The 20,673-nt window shown below is 39.4% G+C and overlaps 1 protein-coding gene across 6 annotated transcripts in view; it reads left to right on the forward strand.

Moving 5' to 3' along the window:
* STARD13 (StAR related lipid transfer domain containing 13) overlaps nucleotides 1–20,673 on the forward strand; it is a gene marked incomplete at its 5' end in the record, with an annotated part of 310,017 nt that overhangs the window by 233,541 nt on the left and 55,803 nt on the right. The window contains one exon of one of the 6 annotated variants that reach the window (XM_082046432.1): nucleotides 7,941–8,344. The exons of the other annotated variants lie outside the window; for them this stretch is intronic. Within the exon in view, the coding sequence (XP_081902558.1) occupies nucleotides 8,335–8,344 (10 nt within the window). Of the gene's footprint in view, nucleotides 1–7,940; nucleotides 8,345–20,673 lie in introns of those variants that run through there. 6 annotated transcript variants of the gene reach the window in all.

Raw genomic sequence — 20,673 nt, forward strand, 5'->3', positions numbered from 1 at the left:
TTTCCAAAGTGCATTTTATGTTCACAGATTAAGGACTTGCTTTAAAATATGTTAACATTAATAGTAAACTCACATTGTGATGTATCTTTTGTCACATATTCAGATCCCTATTTGAAACCAGCACAAAAGCCACTGTGAGATATTGTAAGCAATCCTGTTATTTCTTCTTAGCAGCTTCTCAGATAAGGGATGCAATGCTCATAGTTTCATGCTCGTTTCAGTTCGGTGTCTCGTATTTGGGGTGATATGCTTTAATCCCAAAAAGGTTTGTGAAGCTCCAGCTGGGAGTGATGAGGAGATATTAGCTGTAGCAGAAAAGTGACAGTGTTCTGTACAAGACCCCAGACTGTATTACTTGGAACTAAACTGTTCTGTTACAAATTGTACAGAAAAATTACGCTTGTTGCAGTGGTTTTAATGTACAGTTAGAAGCAGAAGCATTGGCTGCTGACTGAGGGAAAAAAAAAACAAAACACAAACCAAAACCCACTCACTATTATGGCCCAATATGGATGACAAAACACTGTAGCATGTGTGGGAAAATGGCTGCAGTCCAATGTCTGGAACCATTTATCTTCTGGTAGAGTCTGGAAGATGACTGTTTTATGTATTTTACAGAAATCCCTGCTGATTGATTTCATTTACTTAGGGGGAGGGGGCAGAGTGACTGATGGCAGGGACAACTGGGGGAAAAAAAAAGTGGATTCTTTACATTATCCTGACATCCTGTTCTGATCAGGGCTGTTGGCACCCTCAAGGGGACCAGACCATGCTGGACAGCCCAGCATGTCCTGCCACCGCTTTTGCTGCTACACACAGACAGAGGTTTGCTTCTTTTTTTCTGGGTCCCAGAGAGCTAAAAAATGTGGGTTCTGCTTACACTAGTGCTGGGCACGTTTTGGAAATTATGATTTGCAGAACTCTGAGGAAGAATGAACAGAAATGAATCCAGGTCTCTGTAGCCTGCTGGTAGCTTGGCTGATGGTGAAGGAGAGCAAAAGAATTCATGAAAAGTCTGGGGGAAAAGTCTGTTTTCAGTGTGCAGGGCTTGCTGAAATGGCTCATCCCGCTCTTGCAAATGAGGTCTGCACGCTAGAATACACTTTTCTTCTGATGTTTGTTGCTAAAGTAGCCGCAATTCCCAGTGTTTCTTTATTTGTAAGGAATAAAGAGTTTGTCACACATGGTAGAGACAACCAGGATACGCTGTACATCAGTGTATTTCCTTTACCTTGCTGTTAATATTTGTGTGTGCTTTGCCTGTCTGTCTGTCAAGGTGTTTCTTTTCAAATCAGTTCACCCCACATCACAGCATGGCAGTTGCTTGTTATATACCAGGCATATCTACAGCCGTTTGCTTTCATGTTGCAAGGAAACAGTGCCAACATTTTCATATGATGAAATAAGAGTGGGGGTATATGTTTCCTAGTCAGTACTGCGCTACTGTGTTGAGGTTTAACCAAAACAGAGAGAAAATGAATTTTTCAACTGACAATACTACTTCATTTTGTACTCATCAATCTCTTCACAGGGTCCTCTATTAATGGTTACAATGCGAAGTCCAATGCAGGGTTACATAACAAACCTGGAGAAAGAAAAATATATTGTGTCTCACATCCAGTTTCCCAGGCATAACCCTTAGTGCAGTCAAGAACTTCTTCATTGACAAGGTGGGAAAGCAAGCAAGCAAGCAAGCAAGCAAGCAAGCAAGTTCTTCTACTTTACCCCAACTGCCAAGGAAGCTTCACGTATTTGTCAAGTATTTTTATCACTTTGGTAGGAGCTATAAGTCCTGTGCTTAAACAGGAATAAACCTGGCATCACCTCCCTTCTGAACAGCATCCTGTGCTATTGCCCTGTAGTGTCATTCAGCCCACTGAAATTCTTTGGCTTCACTGGTCATCATGTTGTCTTGATGTGCACTCATCTTCTGTGTCTGTTTATTTGTTGAGGATGTGCTTATGGCTATCAGACATCTCTTTGTTACTCATGTGTTGACCTCTGATTTGTAAGTTTACAGGAATTTAGACTAATTGTAACCTTTTCTACATTCTTAATTTTTTCGACCTCCTTTTCAACTACTACGTTTTGGTTGTCCTCTCACGGAACAGTTTCTTGTTGGGACAATCCCAGAGGGATAGCTGGTTTTGCTCTTGATTAATTGAGTTTGAGCCTTGCCTGGTTTTTGGTAGATCTAATTGAGGAGGGCAGTAGGTAGTGCCATGGGTTTCAGGTGAAGGTATCGGTTCTTTTCCTTGGATGTGCCACTGACCTGCCCTGAGACACAGAGCAAATCTAGTGCCCTGGTGACTTTTTTAGAAGATCTGCCTTTGTCTTGGTGTCCCAAAGGGGAACCATCTTCCTCATCAAGAGCACTTGCAATGAGATAGTGCTGGCAAACAGATCCAGTTTAAGTCCAGTGTCTTCCTTTAATCTTGCATTTAGGTAGGAGGGGGAAAAAAGTGGTCTAAGCTAATGAAAACTTGTTTCTTCATTCAATGGGACTGCATTCTCCTGGTCACTTGAAGCACGTTTAGAGACTACCAGCCCCCAACCCTTCCTCATTTGTCGGATGGTGTGCTTAGGGTCCAGCCATTTTGGCTACTGCCCTCACAGTCCCTACATTTTTATTAGTCAGCTCTTAAGTCTCTTCATTACCTGAAAACATCCTTCATGTGGCCACCACGAAGGTGCCTTCCTGAGTGCACTATGTCTTCAAGGTAAAATATCTCAGAACATATTCTACACACTGCACATTATTATCCCATTTTTTAATAAATGTTGTCCTTTTTTACTTTATTATATAGTACATGAAAAACATAGGCTGGATGATATTGCTACAGCTGTCTCTTTTTTCCTTATCAGATACATTAAAACCAGAAAATTAGATTTAAAAAAAAAAAAAGAAAGAAAGAAAGAAAAAGAGACCTCTGTAGGCTGTGGAACATTATAAAACCTCCCACTGAATGTCTGCACAGGACATACAGTAACAGCAAAACTGTTATGTACTAAAAGAGTTCAGAGTAGGGGCCAACAGAGTGCAATGCATGAGTGATTTACTTATTCATTTATAACCCTAACCTAGAATTGTGAATTTTTTGCTGTCCCATAAAAAGGATGACTTTGTGTGACCCTTTAAAGCCTTCAGCATTAAGTGGCATTAAGTTGATGGCTACTTGTTTTGTACCTTCAGTGAAAAATTGTGCATAAATCAAGTAGACTGTGCTTGTAATGTACTCATAATCCTCACAAGGAAAACTCCCACCCAAATCAAGTGATCAAGAATGGGTTTTTGAACTCAGCAGAAAGGTCATCTCATAACAAATATGGAGGTATAATATTCAGGCCACCCAGGCAATTTTTTTTGGCTAGGACATTGCTGTAATTAAATGATTGTAAAGTTAAAACAATAATAGGATTCTGACTTAAGCAGATAAAAGCTGGGGGAGCTACATTAAACTCTCTTTCCAGCCACTGGACATATCCAGATGAGCTAAGCTCACTTGTTGCTTGAAGAACATTTTTGCACAGAGAGACAGACAGGATGGGCTGAGGTTGAGTCCTCAATGTACTGGGGTATGCGTATTTAAATCAAGCCCTTAGCTTTGTTTTGTTCCTTAATTACCTTTGGATTGTTGATTTATTGATGCTTTTGAAGGCAAGTGCACTCAATAAAACAACATCATCATCCTGTGTCACATAAAAGCTTCTGTTAAATCTGTGGACATTATAGACAAAAGAAAAGGATTGATTGGGAGGACTTTTGTGGAGGTGGTCTTCCACTTGCAGGTACAAACAGCAGTAGCTGTCTTTTGGAGGTGGTACTGAGTTACTGAATAGCAAATGAAAAGGAAAGTCTTGTGAAATCACTGGTTAGGGCTGTCTCAGTTCTTGAAATCTGCTGACATAGCCAATAGTTTGGGCAGAAGGTGAATGGGAGCTAGTGGTCCTGCAGAAGGGGTTAGTGGATGGAGCATCTTCATGGAGCACTGCTGAGAGAAGCGAAGGCTCGACTAACCTACTCCATAGGAAATGGCCCTTCCATTTGGAGATGACTTTGGGGAAAATAGAAGTACTATTTGCTTGAGCACTTGTTTTGCAGGCTTTGAACAGGGATGAAAACCATGAATGACAGCCCTTTACCAGCCATGAGCACTGATGTACAGTGGAAAAGTCACAACACGGTCCCACCTGGCTTAGTTTTGGGGAAATACTTGGAGCTTTCCCTTACTCTCTGCTGGGGCCCCATGCCCACACCCTAGACCCCAACTCCAAAAAGCTCCTCTGCATTTTCTTTTTCAGCACAGCAGAGCATAGCATCCAGGCATTGCTCATCTCTCTGTGTCTCTCCTGTGTCTTTGTGTCCCAGCAGCTTGGACACCTAGAGCAGCATATAAACCCTCGCCTGCCAGAGAAGAAGGATTTAGCAAATTGTTTGTTCAGAAGATATTAATTTATCAAGTCCCTTCCACCAGTGGCTAATGACCCAGTTGGGCAGCTCTGTTGTATTAATTTGGTTTGCGGGAATACACACACAGGTGAACACGAGTGAATGTGGTACAATAGTGTGTACCTCTCTTGTGCTTCTGAGCCACTGAATTCAAAGTACAGATGTATGTTGATATTTAGCACTCGCATAGTGCATTAAATCACCATAGGCCTGTAGGAACATGTCTAATTTATACATCCAAATTAATAGAAGAGGTAATCACCCATCCATTTACTCATCACTTAACCCAATGAGAAATGAAGACACTATTTTGTTTGGACTGTAATTGCTTATACATACCTGAAAATGCTGTCCCGTATTCCCAGTTCTTTGTAAAAACACCACGAGTTTGTCATTAGAAGTACATTTCAGAAAGCTGCATAATGAGTTAAGTTCACGTTTTAACTAAACTGAAAATTAGGAGGCTGACCCAGATCTGAGTGGGATATCTCCTTTGGAGGTTTTCAGTGAACTTGGCTGCTGAATGAGCTAAACCAGTTCATTTAGAAAAATTGTTTGAAAATCATTTTTCAGAAAATATAGTTTTAAAAGCTTGATACGGATAATGAGCATGCTGGCAGACCTTTAAGGCAGCAGTCAAACACCCTCATGCTTCATATTATTTATTTATATGACATTTATATTACCCACCCGAGCTTCCAGAGCAAATTCAATAGACAGCTATAGTTCTGACTTAATTCCTCAGCCCTGGTTGCTATGACATCCAAATTAGGAAAATATCTCCCAGCTCCAGGTGTCTGAGCACACAGATGGGTGAAACATGAGCAGTAATTTAGGGAGCCATGAGGTGGTATCCTATGACCAGTGGGTATTGTCCATGATTTTTGCAAAAAGGGGGCAACAAGTTGAGACCATTGCTAGGAAACCTGAGCTTTATTTAGTTACAGCTCAGAAGTAGCTTCTACCTGCAACCTACATTTGTACTGAGGAAGCTTTGGTGGTGAGCTATGAAATAATATCCTGAACTATTCAAATTAATTAGAAGGGGCTGGCTGGTATCACCTATAGTCATCCTCAATATCATCTCATTCTGGGATTCATTCCACTCAGCTCAGTGGGATTATCGTAGCTGTTGAATAACATAGCAGAACTGAGCTTTCTAGTTAAAGACTCATATAATAAGAATAGTACGTAGCGTGCAAAAAAATCCTTTCTTATTTACAGTCTTCGTACTGAGAATTTGTCCCTTGAGATCTGAATAATATAATACAAACAGGATCTGCAATTCAAAGTTTTTATCCCTAACTATGCTCAGGATTGGTATTCAAATACTTTGGTAGAGTTTCTTGTCCCATCTAGTTGTCAATGTTTTAAATCACTTTAACAGAGAGAATTAATTTTCATTGAAAGCAATATTTTCACAACATTTCTTTGTTTCCCGTAAGAAAAGAACTAGAACAAAGCCTACCAAACAAAATACAACTTGTCTAAAATCTCATAAAAGCTCTTACACAAGAATCTATCAAGCCTGGGAAAATATGTGTTCTTTTGTAAAAACATATTTTTCCTTGAAGTCACTGCTAGATTGCAAAAGTTCACATAACATATTGGTATGTGTATGTGTTTATGTAAGACGGACCTCTATATTTCACTTTCTGATGTCAGTGTTGCCTTGGCAACTGTATCTTATTGATTAGTAGAATATATATAATTTGTTTCAGAGCTGCATCATCTTGCAAGTTCATTTTTCTTTGTGAGAAGTGCTTTTATTTTCTTATTCTCTGAGTAATTATTTTTCTGATATGACAAATAAGATTCTTTCGATCCTTTTGGAGGTGGTTCTGTGATTGTACACAAAACCCAAGAAAGTCTGACAAATGCATGCTGATAAGGGAAGTCATTTAATACTTCATCTACTGATACATGGATTTCTTATTCATAGAATCATAGAACTTATTAAAGTTCTTTTCCTGTATCTGTTAACCTAGTATCTTATCTGTAGCTTGACTGTTAACTAACTGGAGACTGTCCATGAAGTTCCAGTTATTAGACTGCATGGTGGTTTTCCTCCAGAGATTTCAAATTCCAATTAGTAATACTTCGCAAGATCTCTTTGAACTATGTATTATGATAGAATTTATTTGACACTTAGGTAAGCTGAGCTATATGGAAAATTCACACTCAAATAAGAGCACATCTGAAATAATACTGAAAGTAGCTCCTGGAACTCAAGAAACTTTTACTCTTTTTCTACCCATTGTGTGTTTGTCAGGTCTAATGGCTCATTCCTGACTTAGGACAGTAGCATTTAACAAACTCTTGTCCTATTGCCCTCATGCTGGACACATTTATTATAAGTCATGGTCCTGACCTGAAAACCTTTCATTTTCACACAAACTGAGGAGAGGACTGGATAGACAGGACAGGAGGGAAACCACGCCTTGGTTCAGATGGTGCCATTGCCTGATTACATGACAGCTGGAGATATTCCAAAAATCCCCCTGCTTTTGGTTTTGTCCTTTCCTCCTCTGTGTTTATTTGTTTCATGTTTTATGAAGATCACAGGAGCCAAGAGCAGGCAGGGTGTGCAGCCTCCCAGATCAAATCAGACAGGGGAGCAATGAGAAAAAAAATAGGGAGGCCATGGAGAAGGAGTACAAATAACGGATGGGAATGTAATGGAAGTTCAGCCAAATGTTGATGCAAAAGCTGTCTTTTTTATATAGAGCTGAAAGCATAGCCATCCCTACAGTCCTAATATTAACAATTTACAAATTATAGCAGTGATTGTATTTATATGTCATACAGAGTGTAAATGATGGGAATGGGTTGTCAACACACATAGGAAAACAAGACTGAAAATCTCTAGCACTTTCTTTAAATATAATAGTTCCTGACAATTAAATATCCCATTCGTTATCTAAATATTTATCTCCAGTGAAATTACAAGAAGTCCACAGTCAGAGAAAACCCACACTCTTCTGTTCTCTGTCTTAAAGATTAAATTATGTCTGCCTTTGAAAGAGTGCATGGTTTCTCTTTTTATTCTGTTTTATTTTTGTGGATAACTTTGAAAAAAAAGGAAGAGAAAATAGTCTGCCATTGATGGCAAGCAGGGACAAAGGCACTGTTACTAGATTGTGGTTTTGAAGGCTGTTTACCATACTAAGTCAGAGACCATAATGTGAAATAATGTTTTTAATGTTTCTGATGAAAACATTCAACAACAGGCCTTCCTAGCAACCAGGCTCCACCTAACACAGAGCCTCATTTTCTTGCAAGGATCCTGAAGTTTTACATTGATTTTCTGGGCCAGTCTTTGGCAGCAACAAGACTAATTTTTTCCAGATGAAAGTCAAGCCCATTACAATTAGCAATACCATGGTGTTTGTCTGAAAAATCAAGAAACGCTGGCATTTGCTAGAGAAGCAATGTGCGTGGTGGGGAGCCTAGTCCCTTTAATTCAAGCTCTTAGTTACTTGGGGTTAAGCAGATGGTCCAGTCCATTTGTCATAGCTGCTTAAATTCCTTGTACAGTCTAAAGAGAGCAGCAGTTGCGTACTGAAGACCTGCAGGGGAAAAGCCGTTCCCCCTCTCCATCCATCCACCCACCCAAGGATGATTCAATCTGCCTCATTTAAGTAAATATCTCTTCCATTGGGAATATAGAGGAACAATATGAAATAAATGCTGGCACCTCCGTGCAGTTAGAATCCATTTACTCATTTGAATATGGATGTGACTTATCTTCCTCTTGCATAATAACCTAAGAATTAGAGCACTCATCCCAGAAGGAGGAGATCCTGGGCTCTACTCAGTCCGAGTGGGTTGAGCTCACATTTTCTACATTTAACTCAGAGGAGCTAAATTGCTGCCTTCACAGGATGACCATCCGTAAGTCTCCATGCTTTTGTTTCTTAGCCTTTCTTTTTTCGCCTGCTGTGAGGACTGTAAACCCTGTGAGGTACTACCTCATTTGTCATTGAAAATTTGAGCAGTATTGACTATAATAAGGTTCTTATTTTGGCTGAGATGAAATATAAATAGTAGTAACACTTCTGTAAATTTCTCCCTTCACACCACAAAAAATGCTGAGTAAAAGCTTTGTTCTGGTAGATGCATTACATGTTTTTGACTGGTATTGTTAGAAGGTGGGCTTTGTACAGCCTTTGGTTGTGACATGGTTTGCAGAACAGCAGATGAGTCTCCAGTAATGTTGGACTTCATATGTATTTCAGGAATAGCTGGCTACTCATTGGCTACATGACTGTTTCCTCATTTTTGGTTATCTCTTCTAGAAAGATTTGTGCTGGACCATAGTAAATCTGTAGCACTTTTTTTGTACCTATGCAAGTACATGGCTCAGGGCAGGGGTAGACTACAGAGCTCCTACTTGGTGCAACAGCCCCTCAGCATCTTCTTCTCTTGGAGTTTCTAAAGAAGGAAGGGGTGGGAGGAATGGGGCTATGAGGACAATGTGAGGGCATTATGCTGTGAGGACATTATGCAGTCACTTCTGCAACACTGGTGAAGAATGCAGCAGTGTTTTGTTCCTCATATGAGTCATTTTGGAGCTGCCAAAAGTTGGAGCAGCCTATTGCCCAGTGATGAGTAGTGGTTGACCTTTATTTCTCGCCATTGAGAAGATTGTAAAATTGAGCTAAATGAATTGCTGTCTGAGCACTAGCATCAGAGCAGCCTAGTTTCCTATGTATTTGGATTCCTTCCTTCCACCTCACTGAGACCAAGCCCTTACTTCCCCTCTGCATGCTACTCCCAAATATTTCTCCATCCCTTAAATATTTGTTGGCAAAGCAGAACATATACTGTGGCTGATGCAGAGTGCTGCTGTCTGCTGCTTCTCCGCATGGAGAGTGGGTCACCCCACAAATGCCTTTCCCTTACTGAAATACTAATTTTCATCTTTTTCTCTACCCAACACCAGCTTTTCTATAACATAGTATCTCTGACACCTGCCTCCCCTGTCAGATTTGACTGAAACTGGCCAATAGATTCTGAAATTATATTGGGATGCAGGAGGGTGTCCCAGAGAGACAGGTGGCATGAATATTCCTTAGGAAGCAAGACTGTAATGCAAGCAGAAATTAAAAGCATTATGAGAAAATTAGTAGGTGAAGCTCTATGAATTGCATTGTGGAGACAGGCATGTAAGGAACAGATTTTTAGGTTTGACATAAAATATTTTAAATTATTATAGTGAAAAATTGTTGGAAAATATGGGACTCACCCTGCCAATTCATCCCTAATGTATTCCAGCCCAGCAGATGGATAACCAGTGATTAATTTGGCCAGAGCTTATCAAGCATGGTAAACAACTATACAGCTTATACATGGCTAAAGTCATATCAGTATATTGTGCCTGTAAAGTGGCAGTTTGGTCATCTCCTACTTTGACACTTTTAACTCTATGTACACTCTGTTAAATAATATTTAAAAGATAAATAAACTCATATGTAGCATCTCAAACTATAGTAAAATGTGCATATAGTCAAGGAGAATTTTAGAAGTTCATGAATGCTTTGTTAAGCCTTCTATCTCCTTCTATGTCTCCCCATCTGCAGTTACAACAGTATCATGGTTCACACATACAGATTGTTCTCTTCCATATTAAAAAAAAAAAAAAGTAGTTTAACTATGAACGAGCAGATTTTTTCCATTCATTTGGAACTGATCTTGAACTATCTGGGGGGAATTCAGCAACTGACAATTCAGGAAGCACATACAGAGGTGCTACTGGCTACTCTTGAAAACTAGTTTTCATCTTGATTATCAGATTGGCACAAAAAGTCACAGAAGTCTGATATATTACAGTGACAAAAATATTTAGGATATGGAACCCACCGAAGTGTTTATAATTTAGTTTATCCTTTGATTTCAGACCTGAAGCAACTTCCTCCTACAGCTGCTCTAGAGGTTTTTATCAGTCTGAGTCTGCATAACTATTTCCCACTTCCATTCTGTGGTGATCCACCATAATACACCAGGGTAGACCTTAGAGTGTCCACTTTGCTTAGGATCTTCTCGTGCTGTCATCACTTCTGAAAGTGTGAGTTAGGAGAGTAGTGGCTGGAGGCTGGATTCAGCCTGCAGACCTGGGTCTCCCCAGTCCCCCCAGTACACAGTGGGGAGAAACTGTGCAGAGCGGGGATCTAACATCATATCACTTTAGTGTCCTGAAATGCACCATCACTTTGAAATTTTTACCCCAAATGTATAATGTGTCTAGTCTAAAAAGATTGTTTTGACTTAGATTGTACTGGGGAGAGAAACTCTGTCTTACTCCACGTGCAAAATGATTTTCAGTTCATGCCAATTTATATGCACCAACTCCAGGACCGAGTAGGACTTGTGTACACGCACACTTCAGGAGAGAAATCTCTGCTTGAAAAGCTTGACCCAAAATGTTGTTAATCTCAGAAAGAATGTACTCTGCTATTTGCACAGCAGGTCGTATAGTTTCTGCATGAAAACAGTAATAAAAATATACTCATATTTATTATTTATCAAAGGAGGCTTCTAGTGTGTTTTCACACGGCTGGACATCCCTGCATAGCCCATCTGGGGTGATACTGCATCTCCTCAGGGGGAAAACTGCAAAGCACCATCCTGGGCTGTCAGATCCTTATCTCACAGGATGCCCTCAGGGACCAGAGCACTCTTGGAAAAAAACATCTAACCTGAAGGCGCTGAGCATTAATCTGAAAGCCCTTCAGTGCTCATTTCCCAGTCTGGCAGCAAAATAACCCTCCTGAATAAAGGAGCACAACATTAAAAACGCAACGTCAATGTTATTCTTTCAGAAACATGATAGAAGTTAAATTTGATTTTTGAAAATATAACTTCTCTCAGTGTGAGGAGGGGTATGAGGGGTTTCCATGTGTCAGAGTGTTCATCCAGAAAGAAGTGTGGGTGAGTAGGGAATTTAACAGGTAAAGCACTATGTTTTCATCTGCAGTGACAAAATACTTTAGGGAGAGAGTCTCTCCTAACCTAAGGACAGAAGGAGATTTTTAAAAGGGATAGCATGAACCAGTATGTGCACTTAATCAAAATCTCACCAGATTAGGGGCATATTCAATATGAGTCCAAGTTTGAATACTTCTGTTATGGCTTCCCCTCAGCCCCTTATTCCTCTTGTCTTTATAGTGCGCCAATCAATAATTCTTTCAGGCTACCTTTCCTATTTGTTGACAGGTATACATTTACCTATTTGAATCAACATAGCATCTTTAGGAAATGTTTTAAAGAGATTAAGAGAACTGGTAGTCTCAAGGTAGCATGTGCTCATTGCAAATGAACTATTTCATCTCCCTGCTGAAGTATTTTAGTGCAAATGTCCAAAATGGACAAAAGAAAAGAGGACTGTAAGGTTATCGCAGTGAGCTCCTGGAAGCTTCTGTAGCATAGATGGCCAAATTCTTACCTGAGAAAACAGGAGGCAGCAATGATATTAGAAAAATAATTATTGGAAGAAAGAATTTGGCAATCTGGAGACTGCCTTTTAGAAAAATATTCTGACTACAGTTAGGATGTAGGATTTTAGGGAAAACATAAGGTCAGAAACTAAAATTGTTTCTAAATGTACCCAGTTGTACTTTATATTAAAGAAAATTCACTTTAATTAGAAGTCCCCATGACTACTGTGAAAACCTACACCTCTAATGTACACAACATTCTGCATATGTCACAACTTGGAGTCAAGGTAGACGCCCCATCCTGTGTGCTTTGAATTCTCAGTGGATATTACAGGTATTTACAGTAGAAAATTTTTGTTTTGGAGGAGGCTGGCAGAAGAGAATTAAAATCCTTACGAATTTTGCATATTTATGGATAAAATATTTATGAAACAAATTCTTAAATAATTCCAAAGTAAAAAACCCACAGTAAAACTATGCATTATATTTCACTTAAGGATAATCTTTCATCCTAACATACCTGGAGACTCACTTGTGATGCTGTCCTTTCTTATATTTTCATCCCCTGAAAGCCATATTTGCCTTAGGGGTGTGGTATAAAAATGTGCTGGTGCTGCTGGTTTCACGACCCACTGCCATATTTTGAGCAGTTCTGTTAGTGCACAGCTCTTAAAGGCTGCTTTGGAAGAGTCTTTACACTTACTACAGATGCTAATGTCCTGATCTCTTCCAAAATGATGGAGGAGAACATTTTACCCTTTTAATTTCAAGGCATCATAAAGTCTTATAGACTTTTGAGACCGGCTGCCAGATGTGATTAAAAATTAATGGAGCAGAGCAGTTGTACCTGATCCTCCTGACAGACACTTGAATAACAGCTTTTCCTAAAACTGCCTTTTGAAATGGTTCTTTTTGCATCTGCATTTCTCTCCTTTCTGGACACAGTGACAACTTCCTTATCATAAAAAACAGAAAACAGCAGTAAAGGACATTTGGGGATTTTTTTTCTACATTTCTCTACAAAAATCTAGTTGGATCCTGTTCATTGCACATAGGAGCTACCAAGACAGACTGTAAAGTGAAGCATAAAACTGAGTCAACAGGTGTTAAGCAGGGAAGCAGAAATGCATCAGTTTAGTGGTACAGGAGTTGCCTCCAGTAACACATTCAACATATGCAAATTGAAATGTAGCAGACTCTATTTTTTGCGGCGGATAGCCCAACTGCATTGCTTCAAAGCCTGTATGCATTGAAAGAGAGAGTAAATGTCATCTTCTCTGTGTGCTGTTTACCTCAGCCTCGAAATATTTTAAAGGAAAGGGAATAGAAGAAAGCAGGTTGTGAGGAGGCGCATGATCTCTGCATTGGTGCTTGAGGAGGTCATCGGGGAGTGTTACTGCTCAGGCTCTGAGACTGAAGAAAAATCATTATATGACAACAACGTAATACTAATTAATGCTTCTTTACTACTTTACATATGCTGAACATTGCAGAAACACCAGCTCAATGTAGAGACGTGGTTATACATAGAGAGATTTGGTTGTTCAAATGCCATTGATCTTTTTGAACAGTTACATGTAAGTATATAACTGATTGAGCGTTTTCTTTGCGGAAGCAGAGAAAAAGTTGTTGCTATTTGTGAACTATTCATAAGTCTTTGTATACAAAAGATTTTAGGGCCAAATTTTTATATTCTCAGTCATACAAAATAGGAATGTACTCTTCAGGTAATTCATGAGCAGTGAGAGTGTCTGGTGTCTGGCAAAAATGTTCACTGAGAAATATTTGGTTTGAGAAGTATTTATCATTAAGATTATAATTTGATTTTTTTATTATTATTAATTGAAAGAACATACTCGTTGTTGGTCAGACACACTTTTTATTCACTGTGCACTGCACAAGATAACCATGGGCTATTTAGAAGAGCGGTGTTTGCCTGACACAAACGTTGTTCTCTTAAAAGCAGATTTCATGATAATCTATCACATTATTGTGACATAAGTGCTCACAGTTACTCATAGTCACAGTAGTTACGTAGTAGTTACGTAGGTACCCCAACGGGAATACTGTTAAATAAACAACTGGGAATTTTCTCTTCCATGTTTCAGCCAAAATACACAGAGTTTCATTCACTGGTATTTTTGCTTTCCTGGAATCTGCTCTGCCGCTTTCTGAAACTCACAGTCATACAGACCCTTCATCCAAAAAAACCTGTGATAGTTTGAACTGAGAGACCTCTGCTCTTTTGTATTCATCAGAAGTGAGCGTTCACTAGCCTGGGCACTGCAGCTGAGGTTATCATCATCCAGCACCCCTTACAAACCGTGGAAAGCAGCATCATATGAAATGGCACCGTGTCTGTAAGCAGGGGTGCAACCGAAGCTGAGATGCCAGCATGGCAGGAATATAAGATGTTTGCAGAAAAACAATGAGAAGTTTTTTGAGTTTCTGCTGAATAGCTTGTAGCAATCCAGAGGCAGTTAAATGTGAACTGAGAACTGAGCTGGAACTGTGTCATCAAAACACCTACTTCAGTGCAGAGCAGTAAATTCGCCACCTAGCCAGTTCAGGACCAAAGCAGCCTATTTGGTCAGGTGTATCTGAGGGTTTATATTTTTCAGAGTTGTCCTGAATCCGAAATTCCTCTAAGGAAGAGTAAATGTTAGTCCTGCAGGTTTCGGCAGAGGGTGGATTAGATGAACTTTCACTCTTCACTTTGGCCTTATTTTCTATGGCTAATTTCAATTTCTTAGATAAAGTCTTTTTAAGATAAAAATGAGCGTGGCCATTTTGGGGAGGAGAAAAAGCCAAGTCATTTTTTTTTTTTTTTTTATATGGTCATTTTACAGGATGTGGCTACAGTTATTATCAGCACAAAGTACATGAGTCAGATGGTGGTATTATCAAGTTATTCCTTTCTCTATGTTTGTGTAAGATCCACTGAAGGAAGTGTGGGTGCCTTCACATGTGGTGGACTTCAACATTTTCCCAAACTCAGTGACCAGAGCAAATGGAGGACTGAAATTTAACACTGACTCACTGAAGTGTCCTGAACACTAGTGCAATAGGTGTGGAAATGGAGATGGTAAAATAACAGCTGGGGAGTCAGAAAGAGAGGTATACTTATGAAGATAAAAGAGGAAAGGAGCCCAGCAGTAAGGAATTGTTGATTTTATTGAAAATACAGGAGAGATCAACGACATGTGGGTTTTTTACAAATCTGTTTCTTACATAAATAGTATGATGCGCGCCTTATGGCACAGTACAGCAAAGCAAGCAAGGAAATGAATGTTAGACATGCAGGGATTTTAATGACACAGATCTGTTGAAAATCCAGATCAGGAGAACAATCTTACGCAAGACAACACTGAACTGCACAGCTGGACCCCTTACAACAGAAGATTAAATTCATCTTTCTTTCTGAAGAAGACTACTTTAAATGTATTGCTTGATTTCAATGTAGGTTGCAGGAACATACTGCTATAAAAATATAGCATTAGTGGAATTTTCCAAGTCCAAAAATAATGTGGTGTGCAAATACTTATTTTATCTGATTTATGGCTTCACAGCCATGTCTAAGCCAGTACTGCCAAATAAAATTTTCTTTACTGTGACATGTATGCAGTTCTTCTTCAGGTATTTGGAATGATGTCTGACACATAAATCAAGCAAAAGTTTTCTTCCAGAAAAATTCAGCTACTTTTTTTTTTTTTAAGTCTAACTTCATTTTTTACATTTTAAAATTGTAACTTCATTTTTTACAGTATCAATGCCTAAACATATATAGGTTTCACAAAATCAAGGATCCAGACACATGCAAAAAACTGTGAAGTTGTATCATACAGAGATGTTTTTTTCTTAATATCATTGTAAAAGTACTTTTCTGTACTTCAATAATTTAACTATTTCAGTGAATGAATATGTGTGAGGAAACAGATCAGACAAAAGAATAGCAATGAATTTGCCCTCCAGTTCCCCAAAGATGAGTGTGTTCCTGAAACCCATGTACAAACATGTAATTGAAATAATATTTGCATAAATTCCATTTAGTAAGGATGCACTGGCTGATGCCAGTGAATGTTAGGGCACTTAATCAAACAGTAAATAGCAATGCATGTCTAAGCATTGATCATTTAATGCAGACATTGTTAGGAGAATTAAATAGGTCATTATGTCCTTTTGTTCTTTCTTTTTACTTAGTATAATATACTGTTGTTTTCTAAATCTCCTCAGGCTCTTTAATAAAAAAATATTTCTTCTCTTAATTTGGACAGCTGCATAATTGGGGTGCTAAATCATCTTCAGGGATGTTATCAAAATGGTCCTACTATTAGCAATTTTCCCTGCTCAGTTTAAAGCAGAAGGAACAGATTTAGGCAATTGCAGTCTGTTGTATTGCCTTAAAAACAAGCACTGATCATTATAATACAGTAGTTTTGAAACTGAAGATCTCTAGATCTCTTGCAAAGAGATCTAATTCAAACTTCGAAATATCTATTGTGGTAGCCAGGGGTATAGCCCTTTTAATGTAGGAAAATCTGATGCACAAACATAATTTAATAGAATTACAGGATTTTATTTGCCAGATTCAAATCATAAACCAGAAGCAGAAACTGGGGGAAAAAAAAAAAAATCACTAAGTCTGATTTCCAGTCTTGCCTGTTAGCTACACAAAATGAACCAAAAAAAATAACTGCCTAACTCTAGACACTATTTGTAAAAAGTCATGGGATCTGTGCACCAGCATTTTCCGCACTTGGTGGGAAGGTCACAGCAGTGACTGTAGAGCTGAGGCTGCATTCGCAGGGTGCCCAGTGCGGAGGAGAAGTCCAAGAGGAAAGCCCCAGGCTGGCATCTCACCGCTCACTGCCCTTCCCTGCCTGCTGATCAAGTCCTTGGTGTTAACCCCTTAGCCACCCATAATATATTTGTTCTGCTTCCAGGTATTTCTGCTTGAAGCCAGTGAGGGGGACCTTCATCCTAGATAGCTCTCAGAAAAGGATAACAATCCTAACACCTGCGCAGTTTCACCCTTCAGTCAAATGCTATGGTCACCAGTGTATACATCAAGTGAATCAGATTTCCTGTTTTTATTCTAAAAAGAGGCAATAGTAGGGCCAAATTCTGTCCTAAAAACATATGCTAAGATATCTCTACTCAGCAGGAGGGACTTCAGTTAATGTTATCCCTTGGAGTTATGCCAAGCTACTAATTTAAGTGCTCAATGTATGACAAAGTTCCTGTAGTGACACTCTGCCAAAGAGCAACTTAGCTTAGAGATGGTGCAGAGAGTGACATGGAAGTTCAAGGAAGCCGGGTTGCTGGTGGACACTGCAGCAATGACCTGCCCATGCCTACTGAGAGCATTTCTCCTGCAAACAGACTATGGCCTAATTTCTCGATGCAGTCTCAATTTCCACTGTATAATAGCATTAATGACCTTGACAGAAAGCATTTCCTAGGGATTAATAATCATTTGAGGTTTAATGACCTGAGGCTCTGCCTCAGGCCATCAACTCCTCCAAGCTGCTCATTAAATCCTTAGGGTACACAGTCTGCTTCAATCATTCCTGCTTAAGTATTTTCTCAGTGTCACCTAATAACAATATTCTCCCTGAGTTATTTCCTTTTCAGAGACCCTGGTGTTGGAAATGTGTTTGTCCTTAAGTCTTCATGGAAAAAACTTCATTGTTAATTTTTTAGGTGACTGTGTATTACAAGTCAAAGCATTTACTCAGGCTGTCACCGAGTTTCTTGTGTGATGAACACAGTAGAAAATGAGAGAGTGAAATTCATAGGTTGCACCAAAAATATGAACTGTTTGCTTATCTGCTTACTAAATTAAGAGCCAGTAGCCTCCCCCCATCCTAACACTGGTGGTTCAGCCAGAGGTGATTTATTTGAGAGATGATATGGGACAGGCTACCACCGCCTACCAAACGGTGGCTTTGTACTGGCTCTAAAGGATACCCCAAATTCAGATCTGTACTGAAGGAACAATATAATAGAGAGTACATCTGCCTGTCTGAGGAGAAATGCCATTGCTAGGCCAATTTCTTACCAATGAAGTCATAAGGCAAAGATGATGTATTGTCCTGTGTTTTGGTACATACTTGTGAAGGGTGAACTTGTTTTTCTGTCGAAGATTTTTCATTTAAGAGAACATTCTTCCCACATCCAGATGGCATAAAGTACAATTGGGTCTTAGTTAAATCTGCTGCTGTGGTGTTACATCGTGTTCCCTGTTTATTTGTGTAGTAGTGTGGCGCGGCATGACAAATAGGCACGGCACAAACAAATTTCTATGAGAAGTTTCCTCACAAAGTTTCTAAACTGAAGGAGGAGAAAAGCACAGGGAAGAAAGCAAACAACAACAGTTGTAGGAAACCAGTACAGTGAGCAAGGTGCAGAGTTATGCATCTACAAATGTGTTATATTGTCTTCACATCAATTATAAGAATACCCTGGTGAGGCTCTGCCAGCATCACATTTGCACATTAGTCTCCATTGTGCACTGAGCAACCAGTTAATTTGATATGTCTAAGGAGAGCCAGGTCCCGTGCTCTTAGGGTGCTGGAAAGAGGAGATGCTCACCTACCTGAGAGGTCTGGGGAGACCTGCCCTCAGCCTGACTTTAACTTAGAACCAGCTGTGCCGGCCCTGTGCTTTGAGCTGACATCTTTGGGAGACAGCATGCATTTCTGGGCAAAGAAAAGCATTTTGCTAGCAAATTCTAAAAAATTAGAAGTGCTTGGAGTTGTTTATAAGCTTAAGACAAAAACCTGAATACCAGGAATGTATAGTGTCAACTGCAGGGGAACTCTTGATAAGTTAAGCTTGGTTCTGGTAAGTGAGATACACAAATATCCTATGGAAACCAGCAGGTGAACTGATGAATAAGCCACAGATGGGGTGAACAACTCAAGTACTTACTTCCTTGCTTGTGTTTGAGATTAGTGGATTCTGAGGTCAAGTAACTCTAATTCAATGGCATGCTTTGTGTGGGAAATACATGCTGTTTGTGGTAAACACTGAGCACCTACAGAGGAATGTTCCTACATAAATCTCAAATCCCTTTGCAAACATGGATACAGATCATTTACACCATCACTGCAAATGGAGAAAATCAGATGCAAATAGGTGAAACTATGTACCTTAAGTCACACAGTACATTAAAAGGAGATGCTTCAAAAAAAGAATTTATTTCATCTCACTGGAAATGTCTCTGGCTTTATATGCCTGTTCCTCCCAGATTCTCTGTATAGTTCCTGGAGACGAATAAGCACTATCTGGGCACAACCTCTGGGCACTTTTTACTTCTTTTAGATATTAAAATACATAAATATTTTCACAGAAGTGCCTCTCTCCATAGCCTTCAAGAGCACTTCAGATGAATAGTTTCAATGCAGCTGGAGATAGGTGAGGTCATTCCTACCCTTCACATCTAGAAATCCCCATGTATATAAATAAATATTCTACACAGATGACAAAATGGCTTCTGTGAAGACAGATCAGCTAGTTGTTTAAGCATATGCTTAATGCTAAACTTCTGATATGATCTATTGAAGCCTGGTTTATAAAACCAGCCCCTCTACTGAGACTCTTACCATTGTTGGGAACAAGCAGGTCTGTTCCTGACCCAGCCTTAACTCAGATTCTCCTGGCTGCTGTTGGTTTGAGACAAGCATACAGCATCGTTCCCACATAGATTTTAGGTGCAGGAATACACTTCTGGTTGGAATTTCCTTTCTCAAGTCTATTGAGAATTCAAATGAGAGCCAGATGAGTTTTTTCCTGTTCATTTAGAAGAAAAATGCAAAACATCATGGGAAACTTTAAAACTCCAGCACTCCCTGAAAGTCCACACCACAATAACATTTTCCTGAAAAAGTTCTTTCCAGGGGGATTCAAGCTTGCAGGTGATAAACATTTGTTATGTTTTTCTACCCCTGATGAGGAAAGGCCAGATTGGTAAACAATGAATGAAGGAAATGCTTTGAAATACATTCAACAAATAATAGCTTTGTAGGCTCAGTTTTGAGGCTACTTTTAGCAATTGGCTTTGGCTTGGAGTTGCAGAAAGATTAATGAAAATCTCAGTTCTGTTCCCAAAATCAGAGCCAGCCAATGGAGCATCACATATAAAATTTTCATCTTTTGGCAGTGTTGCTTTCCCTGCGCATTCTCCAGTGCAGGTAAAGCAGCAGACTCCAGGTGGGTTTGTTTGGGTTATTGCTTATCATTAAAGATTAAGCTCTACCAGAAAGTAATAAACTGTAATGTCAGTACACGAGTATGATTACTTAGTAGTGAGTTTTCAGAGCATAATGCGGTGGCAGGATTTCTAACTACCATTACAGTGAAAAGAAATACTGCAAAATACAGGCCGTCTCCTAAATCAAAATAACTTCATCACGGGTTCAGTTTTAACCAGTGGATTCAGAGCAACATGTGGGCCCTTAGAATGGTTATTCGAATCTTTAACTTCCATTTTGCTGAGATTTCATTGTCAGATTTTGGCTTCTCCTTTTGAAAACCGAGCCAGGCATTTTTACATTGAAATCTGTAGGAGAGACCATCTTTTGTAGGCAACTGCCTGCTTTCTGCTTCTGTTTCTGTCTGGAGAACAACTTATCTCATCATACTTCTGGCATATCTGAGGCTAGACCCTGCCAAAATCTGAAAGTGAAATAAACCATCAAAAAAATGTCAGATTCTTAAAAGTGCACACCAAGGTCAAGTCTAGAAAAAGGCTAGACTTGGAAAATAAAGTACTTTGCCTTTTCC

This window comes from Streptopelia decaocto, assembly GCF_964273445.1.
Source record: "Streptopelia decaocto genome assembly, chromosome: 1".
NCBI lineage: Eukaryota > Metazoa > Chordata > Aves > Columbiformes > Columbidae > Streptopelia > Streptopelia decaocto.